The sequence below is a fragment of the Stomoxys calcitrans genome, chromosome 5, assembly GCF_963082655.1.
Source record: "Stomoxys calcitrans chromosome 5, idStoCalc2.1, whole genome shotgun sequence".
NCBI lineage: Eukaryota > Metazoa > Arthropoda > Insecta > Diptera > Muscidae > Stomoxys > Stomoxys calcitrans.
The window spans coordinates 30,698,631-30,717,529 of record NC_081556.1 but is presented as its reverse complement, the minus strand read 5'-3'; the positions used below and the strand labels follow the sequence as shown (position 1 = coordinate 30,717,529).

At 40.5% G+C, this 18,899-nt stretch overlaps 2 protein-coding genes and 1 long non-coding RNA gene across 3 annotated transcripts; 1 reads left to right on the top strand and 2 right to left on the bottom strand.

Moving 5' to 3' along the window:
* Positions 1 to 1,623: 1,623 nt before the first annotated feature.
* Positions 1,624 to 7,070, top strand: LOC106091201 (uncharacterized). Its single transcript, XM_013257656.2, has 4 exons — positions 1,624 to 1,735; positions 1,882 to 1,928; positions 5,342 to 5,432; positions 5,496 to 7,070. Exons 2-4 carry the CDS (start codon positions 1,882 to 1,884, stop codon positions 5,673 to 5,675), a joined length of 318 nt encoding a protein of 105 aa, XP_013113110.1. The 5' UTR covers positions 1,624 to 1,735; the 3' UTR covers positions 5,676 to 7,070.
* Positions 5,788 to 6,606, bottom strand: LOC106091200 (trypsin 3A1). The gene has a single exon (XM_013257655.2). It carries the CDS (start codon positions 6,604 to 6,606, stop codon positions 5,788 to 5,790), a length of 819 nt encoding a protein of 272 aa, XP_013113109.1.
* Positions 7,071 to 12,830: 5,760 nt separating the features above from the next.
* LOC131997829 (uncharacterized) lies at positions 12,831 to 13,145 on the bottom strand. Its single transcript, XR_009398453.1, has 2 exons — positions 13,067 to 13,145; positions 12,831 to 13,002 (listed from the first exon to the last, which is right to left on the bottom strand). It is a non-coding gene; the product is annotated as an uncharacterized LOC131997829 (long non-coding RNA).
* Positions 13,146 to 18,899: the final 5,754 nt, after the last annotated feature.

The following is an 18,899-nucleotide window of genomic DNA, read 5'->3' as shown; positions in this document are numbered from 1 at the left end:
GTATGAGTTGACATACTCAATGCCAAGTATTGCCAAAAAATAAAAAAAATTCTATGTCGGCTAGTCGCTTGGCTTAAACTTATGCAGTGAATCCCGACCAGACGCCAACTCAGTGTACAACACACTGCTACAGCAATATTCATTATGGTAAGATGTAAAAATGCTCTGCTTTATATTTTTTCTACTGGTGAGAAAAAAATTACATTTCGCTGTGCCAAATGGCAACTTTCTCACCATAAACATTTTTGACAATTCTACCAGAGTATAACCAAAAAAAGGAAAAATACATTAAGTTTGGCCGGGCCGAACTTTGGATACACCCCACCTCCGGTTAGCCTCTGCTAAAAAAAAAGCAAAAAAAAAATAAAATGTGAAATTCCAAGTAATTCTGTTTATTGTACGAGTCGTCTTCGAATTTCGAACTGCGGAATGCTAGAATTTTTTCGAAATTCGAATAAATGAAGGAGTTACAGCGTTTTTGAGCTTGAAAAAAACCTTGAATTTTCACGCCACAAAAGATTTGGTTTTTGCAATGTTTTTCATAGAAAACTTTACACTATTCGTTCATGTAGCACCACTACGGAGAGAGATTTTCCTCACGAATCCCACGGTGTCAAAAAAATTGTGAAGTTTACAAAACTAAGGAAGTTACACCAATTGCAAACTCACGTTGGTTTTTTTTTTGAATTGCATGGATAATAATTATGCGATTTTGAATCAATAATCCAAAGTTTTCAAGGAAATAGGAAAGAGTATTGCTTCGTCCAGCACCATTACTGAAAGGGATTTTCTTCGCGAATCCTACGGTGTCTTCAGAATTTTGAAATTCGCAAAACTAAAGACGTTACAGCAATTTTAGACTCACCTTGATTTTTGTAGCATTTTTCGTATATTTATTATGGGATTTTGAGCTTGTGTTTTGAAGAAAAAACGTAGGAGTTGCACTGAACCGTACCGAAATCTAAATTTGCAACAAGATTGCAGAAATCTCGTGTTTTGCAACGAGGTTTCCCATACATTTTCAGTGTGATAGCACGTTCACATTGAAATTTTTAATATCTGGATTTAAAGGCCGAAACAGAGGTGCAACTTGCAACGCAGCGCTCAAAAATAATGGTCAACATGCTCATTCTGTTTTGAACTTGACCGTTTACACTGCGTTTTTGGGGATTAAGTGACATATACAAGCGTACATGAATGTATACATGAATGTGCGTATCACGCATATCCATATACAATTTTTGAAAGCAGTTACATAATTTGGTACTTTTATCGATTATTCAGCGATGAAATCGGGTTTATTTGGGATTTAAAAATAAATTCTGCCAAAAATGGGGTTTATTTTTGTATGGTAAACCTGCAACGATTTAGCATTTAAATTTCGAAGAGGCCATAAATCCGGATTTAGTGACCAATGTAAACGTAATTTAAATCTGTTTTTGAGTCAATAACATATTTTTCGTTATTGTACGACAAGTTTAAGAAATTCCACTCTTTAAAGTACTGAACTGTGGCCTCACCTTTTGCAAGTTGTTTGGCAGCACTGTTCCAATGAAGAAATTGGCAGCATTTGTTTTTATCGTCTTCCTTTTCATTTTAGTCATTCGTAAATATTCTTGCAAAATATTCACACCATTTTTTTGGATCGGGTTTTTTACATTTTTTTTAGAGATTTCAAGAAATTTTGGCTGCCCAAATTGGTTTTAATAATCCCAAATACCTAGGAATCACAAGGGTAAGATGAAACATTGCGTTTGTAAAGATTCCTTATATTTAATTTTGTTATGTGGGCCTTTTGCAATTTCTTTTCACTATATTCGTGTATGAGTGTGTGTGTGTATTTTATCAAATGTATGTTTTCATGCTCTTCTTTTGTTTCAGATGGCCTCCGCATCGAGTAGCAGTGCCCGTCATCTTTTTGACGACTGGTGAGTGTCCTTGCTAAATGTGTAATCAATATGTAGGGAACAGCTCTTACGACAGGGGGCGCTTAAATACTCAAAGTGAAAGACAGAAAGAAGTTTTTTTTTATACCGGGTGACGAGTTCCTAGCTAACTACTGATTTTTTCTCTGAAACACAATGAAAAAAGTTATTTCGATGCATCTGTTTTTGCGCTACTTTTCATTTCGCTGCAGAAAATACCCAAGGATTAGAGTGAGAGTGAGTGGCGTATAATCACTTTCCAATTGCCATTTCGTAAACAGTATAGCGTGACGGCAACTTTACATGCTATTGGGGTTGGTACTCTGTTCTGCTTTTGGAATAATCGCTGAAATTTTTAATTGTTTTTAGATTTTTAGAACAACTTTTTCGCCAACGTTTTTTCATATGGGGTATGACAGCATTAAAAAAAGTAAAAGCTGAACATAATACCCTGCTTTACTTAACATTGAAGACGATATCTAAAGCAGTTCAAACCGTGTCGTATGGTTTTTATATAACAAAGACATAATCTAGAGCGAGAGTGCCAGTGCCAGTTGTTCAAAAGAAAAAATTTCCATACCATGACAGATGGTTCTATACAACCGGTTTTATGCAGGGCTCTACAGTGTACAGCATACTGCTACAACAACAAAACCAGTAAGGAAAGCTAAAAGTCGGGCGGTGCAGACTTTATAATATCCTACACCTACTCTACAGATACAAATTGGGAGCTATATCTAATTTTGAACCAATTTTGATGGACCTCGGCGGATGTTTTCAGATAGGTTACTAAACAATCCGTATCAAATTTCAAGCAAATATGTTCATACGGTTGACAAATGACAACATTATTGCAAATTATCCCAAATCTGAAGAACATATATATGGGAGCTACATCTAAATCTAAACCGATTTTGACCAAACTTCTTAGATATTGAGGTAGACATCGAGGAAAGAGTTGTGCACAATTTCGGCAATTTTGACCAAATATGAAATGCATTTATAGCAGCTATATCTGAATCTGAACCGATTTCGACTTCTTAGATATTGTGGTAGTCGTCGAGGAAAGCGTTATACAAAATTTATGGAAGATTGGTCCAAAAATGAGCTTGGAGTGGATCTAGGAGTGAAAATCGGGTGATATATATATATACGAGCTAGTAATGTTTGCCTCTGTTCCTTAATGGAATGCTCATGGGCAAAATTTGCATTTGCAATGTCGAGAGTCATAAGAAAATCCTTCTTGCAATATTTCGAGAGAACGGGTTGACAAATTACCATTTTAATGCACAATTACTGCAAATCGGACCAACATATATATGGGAGCTATATCTAAAACTGAGCCGATTTTTTTCCAATTTCAATAGGCTTCGTCTCTAGGCGGAAAAACATGCCTGTGCCAAATTTGAAGACGATCGGATGAAAACTGCGACCTGTAGTTTGTACACAATTTAACATGGACAGACAAACAGACGGACATAGCTAAATCGAATCGACGAAAGTGATTCTGAGTCGATCGGTATACTTATCAATGGGTTTATCTCTCCTCCGTCTAGGTGTTACAAACAAATGCACTAAGTTATAATACCCTGTACCACAGTAGTGGTGTAGGGTATAAAAATAAGCACCACATAGGATGAAGCATTGAGCTACGATCTGTGTGGTGTTTATCGTTGTTGTTGTAGCAGTGTGTTGTACACTGAGGCGACAGTCCTTACCCTTACTTCGTCAGATCAATCCGGTACCTACATCCGACTGCCATGGGATAGCTGTTGTTATTCTTGCAGCCACATTTGCATGTGGAGGTGGCGATCCCTCTCATTGCACCTGAAGAAATTGACCTCGCCCGGCAAACCAGGGTAGTTGTGGCTCAATTACGTTCCGGCAGATGCAGCCGCCTTAATTCCTACAGAGCAAGGATTGATGCCGACGAGCAAGATGTATGTCCCGATTGTGATCAGGGACCAGCCAGACCCACCCCATCTTAGTAGCAGAGTTTCTGGATCTTGACAGTCGACAGAATCAACAGACGAAAGATAGAACACAACAAACTGCTACAACAACAATAACAAAAAAGTCAGCACAGCTTTTTATACCCTCCACCGTAGGATGGGGGTATACTAATTTCGTCTTTCTTTTTGTAACACCTCGAAATATGCGTCTGAGACCCCATCATATTCTTGATCGTCATCTTGCCATGTCCGTCCGTCCGTCTCTCTATCGAAAGCACGCTAACTTTCGAAGGAGTAAGGCTAGTCGATTGAAATTTTGCACAAATACTTCTCATTAGTGCGGGTCGGTTGGTATTGTAAATGGGCCAAATCGGTCCATGTTTTGATATAGCTGCCATATAAACCGATCTTGGGTCTTGATTTCTTGAGCCTCTAAAGGGCGCAATCCTCATCCGATTTGGCTGAAATTTTACATGACATATTTTATTATGACTTTCAACAACTGTGTCAAATAAGGTTCAAATCGGTTCATAACCTGATATAGCTGCCATATAAACCGATCTGGTATCTTGATTTCTTGAGTCTCTAGAGGGCGCAATTCAGAAATTTTGTACAACGGCTTTTCTTATGAACTTCAACATACGTGTCTAATATGGCCTCAATCGATCAATAGCTGGATACAGCTTCCATATAAACCTATCTCCCGATTTTGCTTCTTGAGCCTCTACAAGGCGGAATTCTTATCCGAATGAACTGAAATATTACACAATGACTTCTACAATGTTCAGCATTCATTTATGGTCCGAATCGGACTATAACTTGATATAGCTCCAATAGCATAAAACTTCTTATTAAATATTCTTTGTTTGCTTAAAAAGAGATACCGCGCATAGAACTCGACAAATGCGATCCATGGTGGAGGGTATATAAGATTGGCCCCGGCCGAACTTAGAACGCTCTTACTTGTTTCATTCTCTCTTTCTTGTACAAAATTTAAACAATTTACTCTGTAGGGGACATCTTAGCAGACTGTGTCGCATAAACCGTCATCAGATAAAAAACTTTGTTTTGTAGATTATGAAGAAGACATCTAACTTTACCAAATAACAAAACAAAGAAGAATGTGATGGAACGTGACCAATCATTTGACTATCAACGTCTAACGACTAACTTGAAGAAATTTTGAAATATTGTCATTAACGAATAGATGAGGGAATTTGTCATCTATAAATTCATTGATGACATGTTCGTTCAAAATGTCGCTTAAAATGTCATGCATGATTTTCATGATAAATACATGAAAATATCATCAACGATTTGTATGGGCTGTAGACTATTTGTCTTTAACGATTTATTTATCTTCAACGATTTAACAAGCTCATGAACCCTTCTTTTAAGACATCTTCACAATGCGGCCTTCTAGGTACACATCATGTTTTTTCATTCCATTTTTTTCCTTTGTAGTAAAAAACGTCTTTGTGCCCGTGTGGCTGTAAATGTCAACAATATGGGATCTGTGGCACGGCAAGTTGTGCGGAGCTCCAAATCAAATGAGGTTGGTTTTCCATGAACACTTCAATAAAGACTTGAAACTAAATTTAACTTTGCTCACTTTCAGATCCTAGGACAATCCATAAGGAATTTTACCCAAGTGGATATAGTCTCCGACTATAGTGCACAAAATCTCAATAAAATGTCTTTGATTCTGCAACATGTTAGCTATCATTATGATGCCATGAATGACAGCGTCAATCATTTGGATTACCTAAAGGAGCAGGTGCAAGATATGGAAAGGTGACTGGAGGCCAAAAAGTGAAGTGTGCTTTAAAACAAACACACACACACACCCACACCCACACTCAATATCCCCAGCGACATTAGTTATTGTTAAGGAAAAGTTAATTTTTCATTTATTTAAATGTTTCTATTGTACTATTCAACCATTGATGATACATTTGAACTCTAGTATAGACACCGGGATAGTTGGCTTCAGCACAACCCTTGCCAAAGGATACAACGCCCACCAGTCTGAGGGAATTATCATTAGCACTGCGTGTTATAAGCGGTCCACCGGAATCTCCTTGGCAACTATCACGTCCTCCCTTCTCCACACCGGCACAAAACATATTCTCATCTATTTCCGTCATAAATTTATAGGATTTATAGCATTTTTCCTTAGAGATTTTGTGGACGAAAGTATATCTCAGAATGGGCGATGTCTGGTCTATGTAGCTTTGTTGGTTGCCCCAACCAGTTACCCATAGATCTTGATCCTTCTCGATTGTAACATTTTCCTCCAATAGCCTAATGGGTTGTATGTAGGCATTGAATTCCAAAGGCTTTAATAGTTTGACCAAAGCAATATCGTTTTTGGTATGATTGTAATTGTTGTGCAATACAATGGCTTTGACTTGTGCCACAATACCTCCTATGAAATGAAAGCTGGAGCCAGCTCTTACGGTATAATATTCAGTATTAGTTACTTGACCTATACAATGGGCTGCCGTCAGGACGAGATCTTCGGCAATAATAGATCCTCCACAGATGTGTCTATTCACCACTTGCAAGGATACTTGATGGGGAAAATAGGTAATGGAGGTTTCCCAACCTCCCACAATGCGTTCATCTGAAGGATTTGTTTGGCCGGCGATGACACAAGTGGAAAACCCTAATAATGCCAACGGCAACAATACCTTGGCAAAGGAACTCGTTGTGTATGACGAAGGCATGTTGATGATAAAGACTGAACTTCTATCTCGCAGCACGCCCCTTTTATACAAAACATTTCAAACGGTTCTCATGCAGATCTTATCATCATATCACCTTAGCAGTTAGTTTAGTTTAACCAATCTTGGCAAGATCATGGTCAAAATCAAAATATAGTCTCTTAAGTGATAACAACGATTAAAAAATGTGTTAGAATTCTCAGCTATAAAAAATGCTTATAAAATTCCATCACGGTGTTGCATGGTTAAAGTTCATTGGACCTTATGGTTACAATGATTTGACAATGAAGCGATGAACCATGTGTAAATGTAAACGGTTGGATTAGTTTCAATCTAAATGCTTTCATTTTATATCTTAGTTTTAGTTTAGGTTTGCTTTTGTTTATTAACTATTGTTTAAGGTCAGATTTCTTGTATTTAGTTTAGGTTAATTTAATCAAAATAAATAATAAAGGAATTATTCTTTATTTTGTAATTCGAAGCAATCTCATGGCAGCCGGTTGTGCCTACCGGATTGATCCGATATAGTCCTTAATCGGCCACCATGGCGCAGAGGTTAGTATATCCGCCTATGACGCCGAACACTTGGGTTCGAATTCCGGCGTGAAAAGGAGACCCCTTATCATTGAGCTAAAACTTTAATCGGACTGCACTCATTGATATGAGACAAGTATCGGCCGTTCGGTCATGCATTGCTAGCTGGTTGAATATCCCAACTCATCTCAAAACCCACCGGTTGCAGTTCTCCGGACAACAGATGAATTTGATTACAGACAATACGCCTTCACATACGTTTCTAGCGTGGTCAATGCTATCACCAGTATGGTAGTGTTGCTCTCTAACCTCCCGCTGTTGTAGTAGCAGTGTGTTGTGTTCTAGCTTTCGCCTGCTTGATTCTATTGAGTATCCAGGTGTGCGACTAAGATGGGGTGCGTCCAATGGGATCTGGGTCTGAGACGAGTCGGTCTGACTGGGCAGTTTAACTGGGGACTTCTGGTCCCCTGGTCACAATCGGGAGGCGGCTGCATCTGCCTGATCGTAAATGAGCCAGAATAACTCTGGTTTGCCGGCGAAGGTCGATTTCTTAAGGTGCAATGGGAAGCGATCGTTCTTCAAGCACCACATTCACCCGGTAGCTATTCACCGCATATGCTACAGTGTCTGCTTGATATGCCGTGTGATCTAGAGGTTCTCTCTCTCTCTCCTAGCGCTGGATTACACGCTCTAAATTAATTAGAACTACCTTCAGGCTTCTGGGCGGTGGATACCTATCCACAAGATGATGATATGGATGGTATCTGCAATCCCATGGCAGCCGGTTATACGCACCGGATTGACCCGATGGAACCCTCATCGGCAAGGGCTGCCGCCTCAGTGTAAATGTTCGTTTTTCCGTCATGGCAGAGGCCCATCCCGGAGTGCCTTCTCCGCAGGCTTCGGGTCCGTGCCGGGATTGAAAAGAACCCCGGAGCCTGGATCTGTTCGGTTTGCCAGAACCGCCTTCATCATCGGTCGTTGTCGGTGAGATGTAACCGGTGCATGGAGAGGGTACATTTCCGATCTTGCTCTGGCCTAACTTCATTACGGGAGGAAAGTCATAGTGGCTATGTCGCAAGGTGCTGTGCAAACATAGCCAGCAGTGGTCGTCGTCATCGTCGCCTTCTGCGTCCTCGTTGTTGTTGTTGTAGTAGCAGTGTGTGGTACACTGAGGCGGCAGCCCTTGCCGATGAAGGAATTCATCGGGTCAATCCGGTACATACAACCGGCTGCCATGGGATTGGGAGAGCTGCGTCCTCGTCGTCGGACTATGTGACCCCCCCGAAATCTCCTGTAAGGCAATTTACGCAACGGCAGCATCCCAGCCCAAATATTGCCAGGCCAGTGCCGGGAAGTGTATTGTTCTTGCAGTTAAACCGCAACGGACTTCGTGGTAAGATCGATGAGATTGTGGACTTTATGAGTCGGAAGAGCATATTGGTCGCAGCGATCCAGGAGACAAAGCTGACCAACACCTGCAGCTTGCACAGTTGTCACAGTTACAATATGCTACGTAAGGACCGCTCAAGGAATGGAGGTGGTGGATTGGCCTTCGTAATACACCATTCCGGGCATTATAGACCTATCTCGCCCGCGCATTGCGCTAGTGACCCCTACATGGAATGCATGGGGATAGCAGTTAAGTCCGATACTGTCGAGATAGTTCTATACAAAGTGTATATAACGCCGGTTGGTAGCTGTGTCCCGGTTTAATGGCCAAGCTTACAACCCCAACATAAGTGAGTTACTATCTGGCCATAATCGTCCGGTTCTAGGAGACTTTAATGCGCATCACATTTCATGGCATTCTCCCCTAGGTAACGACCAGCGTGGCATAGCTTTGGCAGAGTAGATTGAAAGCTCCACTTTTTGCATGGTGAATGAGGATGCCCCCACTGGGTTTACGAGAAGGTGCAGCAGCTCGCCAGACATTTCTATTGCATCCCCTGATCTCCTTAGTTACGTATCCTGGCAAGCCGTCATCTCTTTGGGGTCAGACCACCTCCCCATAATTCTCACCATCGACCGACCACCCGACTTCATAACCTCTGAGCGCCGGACGTTTATCAATCAGAAGAAGGCCGATTGGTCTGGCTTCAGGGAGTATACCAATCGCCGCTTCAGTTAACTGCCACCCCCCTCGGATGTGCTGGTGGCCGAGACATCATTAACGCAACAGCCGCTCACCTTATACCAGCCGGTCGAATACCACAAGTGCGGCCCCATTTCCCGGCGCAGACACTGGTACTCGCAGACGAGCGTGATGGGATTCGTTGTATGGACCCCACTAACATCAGAATCAGCGAGCTGAATCTGGAAATAAACTGGTAGTCCACGAACATAAGAAGAATTTGGGGCTTGAACACTTGGAACAATGTAACATATGCACCGGTTTAGGTAAGCGGTGGTCTACTGTTAAGTCACTCTCGAACCCCGGTAGACGGGATGACAGGACCTCAGTCATAATTGGCAACGTAACTGTGACTGCTCCGAAGAGATTCGCCAGGTTGTTCAACCGTCAATTTGTTGTGCATCCCGAGAGTTATAGGGCTAGGAGGAGAGCCATTCGTCGCAACCGTGGTCTCCCAGTAGTTGGACAACCGTCACAACTTAACGTGGGCGAAGTTACGACTGTCATCCGAGGCGTTGGGCCCCGACGGAATCTCTACACTGATGTTGAAGAATCTGGATATATTCAATTGTCCACCTCCTTCATGATTCCGTGCGGCTGGTATCTTAAAAATTCTCGCGACAATTGTCGTGAGTGTTTTTAGAAACCAGGCGCACAGAATCATGAAGGAGGTGCACAATCTAAAAATTCGAAAAGCTTTGCCATAGAAACCTTAAATTTGAAAAGCGTTGCTATGGAAACCTAAAATTTGAAAAGATTTGTTATAGAAACCAAAAAACTAAAAATTTGAAAAACGTTGCCATAGAAACCTTTAGCGGAAATATTTAATTTGATTGTCCACCTCCCTCAGGATTCTGTGCTCCTGGTATCTTAAAAATTCTCGCGACAACAAAAAATCGAAAAGCGTTGCCATAGAAACCTTAAATTTGAAAAGTGTTGTCATTGAAATCTAAAATTTAAAAAGCGTTGTCACAGAAACCTCTGGCGGAAATATTTATTTCAATTGTCCACCTCCTTCATGATTCTGTGCGGCAGGTATCTTAAAAATTCTCGCGACAACAATTGCCCCTGTAATTGTTGTGAGAGTTTTTAGAAACCAGGCGCACAGAATCATGAAGGAGGTGCACAATCTAAAAATTCGAAAAGCGTTGCCATAAAAACCTTAAATTTGAAAAGCGTTGCTATGGAAACCTAAAATTTGAAAAGATTTGTTATAGACACGAAAACTCTAAAAATTTGAAAAACGTTGCCATAGCGTTGCTTTAGCGGAAATATTTAATTTGATTGTCCACCTCCTTCAGGATTCTGTGCTCCTGGTATCTTAAAAATTCTCGCGACAACAATTGCCCTGTAATTGTCGTGAGAGTTTTTAGAAACCAGGCGCACAGAATCATGAAGGAGGTGCACAATCTAAAAATTCGAAAAGCGTTGCCATAAAAACCTTAAATTTGAAAAGCGTTGCTATGGAAACCTAAAATTTGAAAAGATTTGTTATAGACACGAAAAAACTAAAAATTTTAAAAACGTTGCCATAGAAACCTTTAGCGGAAATATTTAATTTGATTGTCCACCTCCTTCAGGATTCTGTGCTCCTGGTATCTTAAAAATTCTCGCGACAACAATTGCGCCTGGAATTATCGCGAGAATGTTTAGATACTAGGAGCACAGAATCATGAAGAAGGTGCACAATCAAACAAAAATCGAAAAGTGTTGCCATAGAAACCTTAAATTTGAAAAGTGTTGTCATTGAAATCTAAAATTTAAAAAGCGTTGTCACAGAAACCTCTGGCGGAAATATTTATTTCAATTGTCCACCTCCTTCATGATTCTGTGCGGCTGGTATCTTAAAAACTCTCGCGACAACAATTGCCCCTGTAATTGTCGTGAGAGTTTTTAGAAACCAGGCGCACAGAATCATGAAGGAGGTGCACACACTAAAAATTCGAAAAGCGTTGCCATAGAAACCTTAAATTTGAAAAGCGTTGCTATGGAAACCTAAAATTTGAAAAGATTTTTTATAGAAACCAAAAAACTAAAAATTTGAAAAACGTTGCCATAGAAACCTTTAGCGGAAATATTTAATTTGATTGTCCACCTCCTTCAGGATTCTGTGCTCCTGGTATCTTCAAAATTCTCGCGACAACAATTGCGCCTGGAATTATCGCGAGAATGTTTAGATATTAGGAGCACAGAATCATGAAGAAGATGCACAATCAAACAAAAATCGAAAAGCGTTGCCATAGAAACCTTAAATTTGAAAAGTGTTGTCATTGAAATCTAAAATTTAAAAAGCGTTGTCACAGAAACCTGTGGCGGAAATATTTATTTCATTGTCCACCTCCTTCATGATTCTGTGCGGCAGGTATCTTAAAAATTCTCGCGACAACAATTGCCCCTGTAATTGTCGTGAGAGTTGTTAGAAACCAGGCGCACAGAATCATGAAGGAGGTGCACAATCTAAAAATTCGAAAAGCGTTGCCATAGAAACCTTAAATTTGAAAAGCGTTGCTATGGAAACCTAAAATTTGAAAAGATTTGTTATAGACACGAAAAAACTAAAAATTTGAAAAACGTTGCCATAGAAACCTTTAGCGGAAATATTTATTTCAATTGTCCACCTCCTTCATGATTCTGTGCGGCAGGTATCTTAAAAATTCTCGCGACAACAATTGCCCCTGTAATTGTCGTGAGAGTTTTTAGAAACCAGGCGCACAGAATCATGAAGGAGGTGCACAATCTAAAAATTCGAAAAGCGTTGCCATAAAAACCTTAAATTTGAAAAGCGTTGCTATGGAAACCTAAAATTTGAAAAGATTTGTTATAGACACGAAAAAACTAAAAATTTGAAAAACGTTGCCATAGAAACCTTTAGCGGAAATATTTAATTTGATTGTCCACCTCCTTCAGGATTCTGTGCTCCTGGTGTCTTAAAAATTCTCGAGACAACAATTGCGCCTGGAATTGTCGCGAGAATGTTTAGATACTAGGAGCACAGAATCATGAAGGAGGTGCACAATCTAAAAATTCGAAAAGCGTTGCCATAGAAACCTTAAATTTGAAAAGCGTTGCTATGTGTTGCGTGGCCGCACCCAGGACATTTCCACCTGCCACATGCAAGAAAAAAATTTTGCGTGGAAGGGCCTTAAGGGTGGGCCTTTACGCCTTCGTGGCGGCCTCAAAACCACGCTTTATTCCCAGCCCCTATTTTTTTTTTGGTCGCTGGAGGGGTCTGGGGGAACTACTTGGACACCCGAGCAGCTGGACCACAAAGTATAGCGTTGGAGGTCCGCCGTGTCCAAATTTATTGTCGCTGTATGGATGTGGTGAGGCTGATATATATATGTCCATGGAGCCAAGTGGTCTTGCCGTTCGGGGCAATTCTGAGGGTAAAATATCCATACCCGTGGGATGTTTTATCCTCACAATCGCAATGGAACGACTGGGACACTTGGATCCACTTTGACATGCTTTTATTTAGTGCCTTTGTTAGGGCATGTTTGCTTGATTTTTTTTTATGCGCTTATGGCGAGAGGTATTGGTTCTTGTCTGCCGTATTATGATTACCTCCCCGCCATGCGCTTATTGTGATGTATGTATGTTCTACGCATGCCATTGAGTGAACATTACCACCGTCAAACGTGTGAAATGAAAAATCTTGTCCAAGGAAGTTTCGAATTCACAAATATGGCCAGCAGGTAGTGTCCACTCAATTCCATGCGTAGAAAGTGTGCCTGGAAAGGAGAAAGGGAGATATTAGTAGGAATAGATTAATAGAATAGAAGCAATGGTTTATACTCCCTGACGGCTGCGTTTTAATGAGAGAGTCCACGTTGACATTTGGCAATTTGACAGCGGCACGGCATTATCGGCCAATGTTGCCACTCATTACTACTCGTAGTAAATTGTTGGTAGTTAGTAGGATCCGTAGAGTACGGTTGATAATGACGTGTAGTAGGTTGATTCATTCATAAATTCGGCGGTTATAAGAGAGAATTATTTGAAATCGAGGCGAATTATTAGAAAAGGCCAAATATAATAATAATATTGAGAATATTTAGTAGAAATGTCGGACAGCGTCCAATATGTCGGCTCGGGAAAAATCGCCATTGTATCAACTCCGGCCTATAAAAGGGCACAGAAGGGGGAAAAACGCCATTAGTTTGTGAAAAAGTGGTGCTGAGCAGGCACGTATCATAGAGTGTCGAAGTAAGTGTTACAAGAAAAAAAGTGAAGGTGTTAATAGGACATAGAATAAAGGTTAACATCCTTTTTTTTTTGTGATTAAGGTTATAAGACCGGAAAATAGCGTTGTATGTCAGAAGAATATCCATCTTTGTGTTTTATTGGCAAAATCGCCTAAATAGAAAAGGTAAATTTTGTCTAAAAGTGGGTGATTTTGGGATAAATCAGTGAAATGAAATTTTGTTTTCAGAGGTGCTGGATTGGATTGTGCTACATACCCCTGTGCGTCCATAATAAGGGAAAAGGATCCATATTACTGTGACCGTTAGTGAAATTCACAAGGTAGGATCATTCCTCTTAGTGCATATATAGTACGGTCAACAATTTATTAAGGAAAGTGGAATAAAGGAGTCCGTCTTTCCTGGTGTCCGCCATTACCGACACAATTCAGTGGAGGAACTCCATCTGTCAGCCACTGGCGTCACCACTTTTGGATTTTTAAATAAAGTGGTTGAATCACCAATACAGCGTTGTCCGTGAGAGCAAAAGCTCAGCACCACAACAAAATTGAAATTCCCAAAAGTCTAAGCCTTTTGTTGTTTTAACCATCTGTATTTTGTGGCCATCCACATATATTTATGTTTGGCTCCAGTTATGTGTTTCTCTTGATGAACGCATAGATATCATTTTTTTATTGTGTGTGTGTTTGGATTCTGGCTTTTTATGCCCACCAATATATTCGCACACCAACACAAGCGTCGACGTCCAACTATAAGACGATATTTTTAATTTTTTGGCCGCATCATACCATCAAGATTGTCTCGCATGCTACATACATTGACGAGACTGCTGCGGCATAATTTTGGCACTTAACAAAACGAACAAGCCACACAACAAAAAGAGCCACAACGATCATTATGACCAATATCATTAGAATTTAAGTTATATATTTATATTCATGTTATTTTTAGGTTCAAATTTAAGTTTCTTTGATTTATTTATTTAATTTATTGATTTACATATTTTTACCCTTTTTTTTTAATTTTGATTTTTGTTTTAACATACCTTTTTTTTACACTGAAAGAATTTTGTGATAGGGCCCCCAAAGATTTTTTTTTGGTTTTAAATATACATAATCATTAGTTTCCCTTTTGTGTGAAACAGATTAATACTTACCCTTAGAACTTACCTAAGCGAGCTCCTTTAGGCCAGGTTAGGGGGAATTTTGATTAAAAGGCTTTAGTTTGACTAATTAGTCAGAAATAATTTATTAAGAATTTGAGGGTTCTAAAATCGTTACGTTTCAGGTCGACAAGACCATTCGTTTTACTTATTATCATTTTTATTAAACTTTGATTCCTTGACAAAACAAACTAAGTAAAGATACCAAATAGATTTTAGGAAAATAACGTATACTGGTGTTAGTGTTAGTTTTATATTAATAAATATGTTTATATCTTGAATGTTTAAAACTGAAAGTATGATGCGTTAAAGTTAATTGTTGAGGGGAATGTAAAGTGGTAAGTTAGGTGATGTGGGCGGGTTCGTGGGGTCACATGAATATGATGGAATGTTGACCAAGGTAGGGCGGGCGGCCGGAGGTCATAGGACGATCTCCCAAAACAAATGGAATGTGAAAGTTCAGGTGTAAGTAGCGTTTTTTTTTTGTGTTTGAATGTATATCGTTTTTTTTTATTGTCTACGGGCCTAGGGCGAGGATATAGGGTTGGGACCTCCCCAGAGATGTCGACGAAGCTAGCCGGTGCCCGGAAAATATCCCCAAGCTGCAATAGGCACACGTAACAAAATGGCGCCCAAACAAATGTATGGCGGTTTAAAAGATCGCTATCGGAATGTAGGAGTGTAGATCACCTAAACACTGTGCAATAGAACACTAAATGAGTGCAATAGCCCAACGTTTATATTCAAAACTAAAAGTAGGCGAGTTTCAGGGTTTCGTAGCCATTCTTATGAATATATATAGAACCGTTGTACGAGATTCTGTAACTCTATTACTTTAGGGTTAGAATAGAGACTACCAATACAAAAGATGAGGCGCGAAGTGACATACGGACTGTTATAGGAAGCCGTATTTGCACACGTTAATCGGAACTAGAAATGATTAGAATAGTTTCAGCCTGAAGTTTGAAGTGACCCTGTTTTGGACCAAAGGAATAACCGCTTTAGATTTTATCTAGAGGTCAGCTGTATTCCAAGGAGAAGAATCAGGCGTGGATAGGGCCATAAAGATGGCGTATCAAAGCACTACCCAAACCGTAATTTTTATGTTTTCCGTTTTTGTATAGCTAATGTCTTCTTTCACATTCCATTGAGTAGAGCCGAAAAAATACCCCACACATCACATCCCGCTTTACAATCCTCTCATGTATATCGAATTGTTAAGAGTTTTGCGTTAAATATTGTGTTGTGCGTTCTTGAATGCCAGATTTTTTTTTATTTTGCGTGTGAAGTTGTCATTGTTGGCCAGTGTCTCAGGAAGGATATTGGTGTTTTCCATTGTTGTCTAGCGGCAAGTTATGGGCATTGAGACCCGAACACAGGCTGAAAATAGAAAGAGGAATAGGCCTGAGACATTTGATTTAAATAGGTCATTACAAGTACAGGAAAAGAGATCGAAACAGAGAACCGAGATGAGTGTAGCGCCTGGTAATGTTGACAGAGCTGGCCAAATTACGGACATGTCTCAGACGATAAATGCGCCACCGTCAGGAACCAATTCAGAGGCCGGATCTCAGGTACAAGCTGCGATGGCACAACAGCCGACAACGTCCCAGAGTCGAAGTCAGATACAGGGTGAGGCAGGAGGTTATCAACGGGCTGTTGAGAATCGATTTCAGTCGGTTCAGTCAGAGATGAGTGACATAAGGAAAGCTATTGGCGATTTGTCCAAAGCGGTCACTCAGTTGTCCCAGATAGCTTTGAATCAGGGTAGAGGCGAGAATACACCTGTGAGCACCCCGGCTATGGCACCAGGACGTCCACTTAATTCCGAGAGAGCAGGGGATAAACCCACGGAACAAAATACCGTACCTGAGGCACCTGAAATTCAGAGAAGGGAAAATAATGTCATTCGAATCAATAAATTAGGATTGATGTTTGATGGAACCACTAATGGCTTAGCAGTTGAGGAATTTGTCTATAGGCTAGAGTACTTTCAATGGCAGTACAGAATTCCATGGGCCGAAGTTATTCGAGATTTTCCCCTTTTGATGACTGGTCGTGCTGAGTCATGGTATTGGCTGTTTCAAAAGACACACAGGTTTCATAATTGGGACGATTTGAAGCATAGCTTACTTAGCCAATACCAATCCTCTCGTTCTAATTTTGAGATTTTGACCGATTTAGCCCAACGTAAACAAGACATGAATGAATCAATCGATACTTTTTTCCATGTCATGGGGCAAATCAGGGCCAAATTAGTGCAGCCCATATCTGAGTTCGACATGATAAAGATCATGAAGAAGAATGTGAGGGAAAGTATTGGCAGGATCGTTTACCCAATACAGGTCTCATCTGTCGAACAGCTCAGAATGGAATGCAATGAGGCGGAGAAGAATTTCCCCAGACGCGATAACAGGAATGTACAACCTTCTATGCGTCCCACTAGACATGTCAATGATATTTACATGGATATAACTGAGACGGGGTCTGAGGATGATTATGACGAGCCCAGGGTGCAGGAGGTGGCTGCCGTCCATTATGAAAGGAATTCCAGGGCACCTATGACATGTTGGAACTGTCGCCAACAAGGACACTCTTTTCGAGATTGTGAAGAGGCGGTTAGGACCTTGTTCTGTTATAAGTGTGGTAACCCTGGTACGACAACACCAAGGTGTAATGTTTGCCAGCAGGGAAACAGGAACAAGGGCGTGGAAAATTCAGGGGGACCACGTCCGTTAGAGAACCCCTTCAGAAAGTGATTGGGGAGAAATCTAACCCTTCATATAAAATAGATATTACTAAGAGAGTGTTAACGTCGAATAAGAAGATTGTCCGTCCTGATACTAGACATTATGTACCTATAGAGATAAGGCAAGAAAATTATGATAGAGTAAGAGAAAGAATATTTGGAGAAAGCGATAATAAAGATGAGACAATCAAAATTATACCCAAGGTACGGCAAAAGTTTAAGAAAAAGAGAAAGGAGATGAAAATTTTGCTGGAAGCCATTTGTAGAGCGAGTGACCAATCAGATCCTAGAGTATATGCCGAAGTCAAATTGCAAGATATTAATGTAAGAGGATTGCTAGATACTGGAGCCTCAGTGAGTATTCTAGGAAAAGGTTGTAGGGAATTGATGGACAAATTGGAAATGTCGTTTAGACCAATATTTTCCCAAGCGAAAACCGCTGGAGGCCAGGTCCATACAATTTTAGGCAAGGTTCAGCTAGGAATACAGTACAAAGATCAGATTAAAGGGATGGATTTTTATTTATGCCCTGATCTAGAGCAACAATTGTACCTTGGAATAGATTTTTGGAGATTGTTTGGATTGGCTCCTGATATCATTGATGTTAATGAATGCAATATTGAGAAGATAGTTAAAGATATGGTAGATGAAGATGAGAAATATAAATTGAACCCGCATGAATTGACTCCAATACAGCTAGAGAAATTGCAGAAAGCGATTCAAAGCTTTGATACTTTTGAAGATAAAGGTTTAGGCAAAACTCATTTAGAAAGACATACGATCACCTTAGTTGATGGCGCGGTTCCCGTAAAGGACCGTCACTATCCGATCTCACCAGCAGTACAGGCCATAGTATACGAGGAGATTGATAACATGCTCAGGCTAGGGGTGATAGAAGAGAGTGAAAGTCCTTGGAGCAACAGAACTACGGTCGTTAGGAAGCCAGGGAAGAACCGATTCTGCCTAGATGCCCGAAAATTGAACAAATTGACGGTGAAGGACGCGTACCCGCTCCAAAATATAGACGGCATCTTGAGCAGAATCGATGAAACTTACTACATAAGCAGTGTGGACTTGAAATTTGCCTTTTGGCAGATCGAACTCGATGCCGAAAGCAAGGCTTACACCGCATTTACAGTGCCAGGGCGTCCCCTGTATCAATTTAGGGTGATGCCATTCGGTCTCTGTAATGCGGCACAACGCTTATGCAGGTTGATGGACCGTGTAGTACCTCAGCACCTGAAGGAGAATGTGTTCATCTACTTGGATGATTTGTTGGTGATTTCCAGCGACTTTGATGAACACATCCGATTGTTAGAGGAAGTTGCGAAATGCCTGAGGGATGCCAACCTTACGATCGGCTTGAAAAAGTCGCAGTTTTGCTTTCGCGAATTGAAGTACTTGGGGTTCATCATCGGCGACGGTAAATTAAAGACTGATCCGGATAAAATTAAGGCCATTCGAGAGATAAAGGTACCCCGAAACCCACGGGAAGTTAGAAGCTTCCTGGGAACC

Excerpts from the sequence above, each read along its gene's own strand:
- LOC106091201 (XM_013257656.2), top strand. The coding sequence starts at position 1,882 with ATGGCCTCCGCATCGAGTAGCAGTGCCCGTCATCTTTTTGACGACTG. Across the intron at positions 1,929-5,341 it reads CGTCATCTTTTTGACGACTG|TAAAAAACGTCTTTGTGCCC; the intron begins GTGAGTGTCCTT and ends TTTCCTTTGTAG. Across the intron at positions 5,433-5,495 it reads GGAGCTCCAAATCAAATGAG|ATCCTAGGACAATCCATAAG; the intron begins GTTGGTTTTCCA and ends GCTCACTTTCAG.
- LOC106091200 (XM_013257655.2), bottom strand. The coding sequence starts at position 6,606 with ATGCCTTCGTCATACACAACGAGTTCCTTTGCCAAGGTATTGTTGCCG.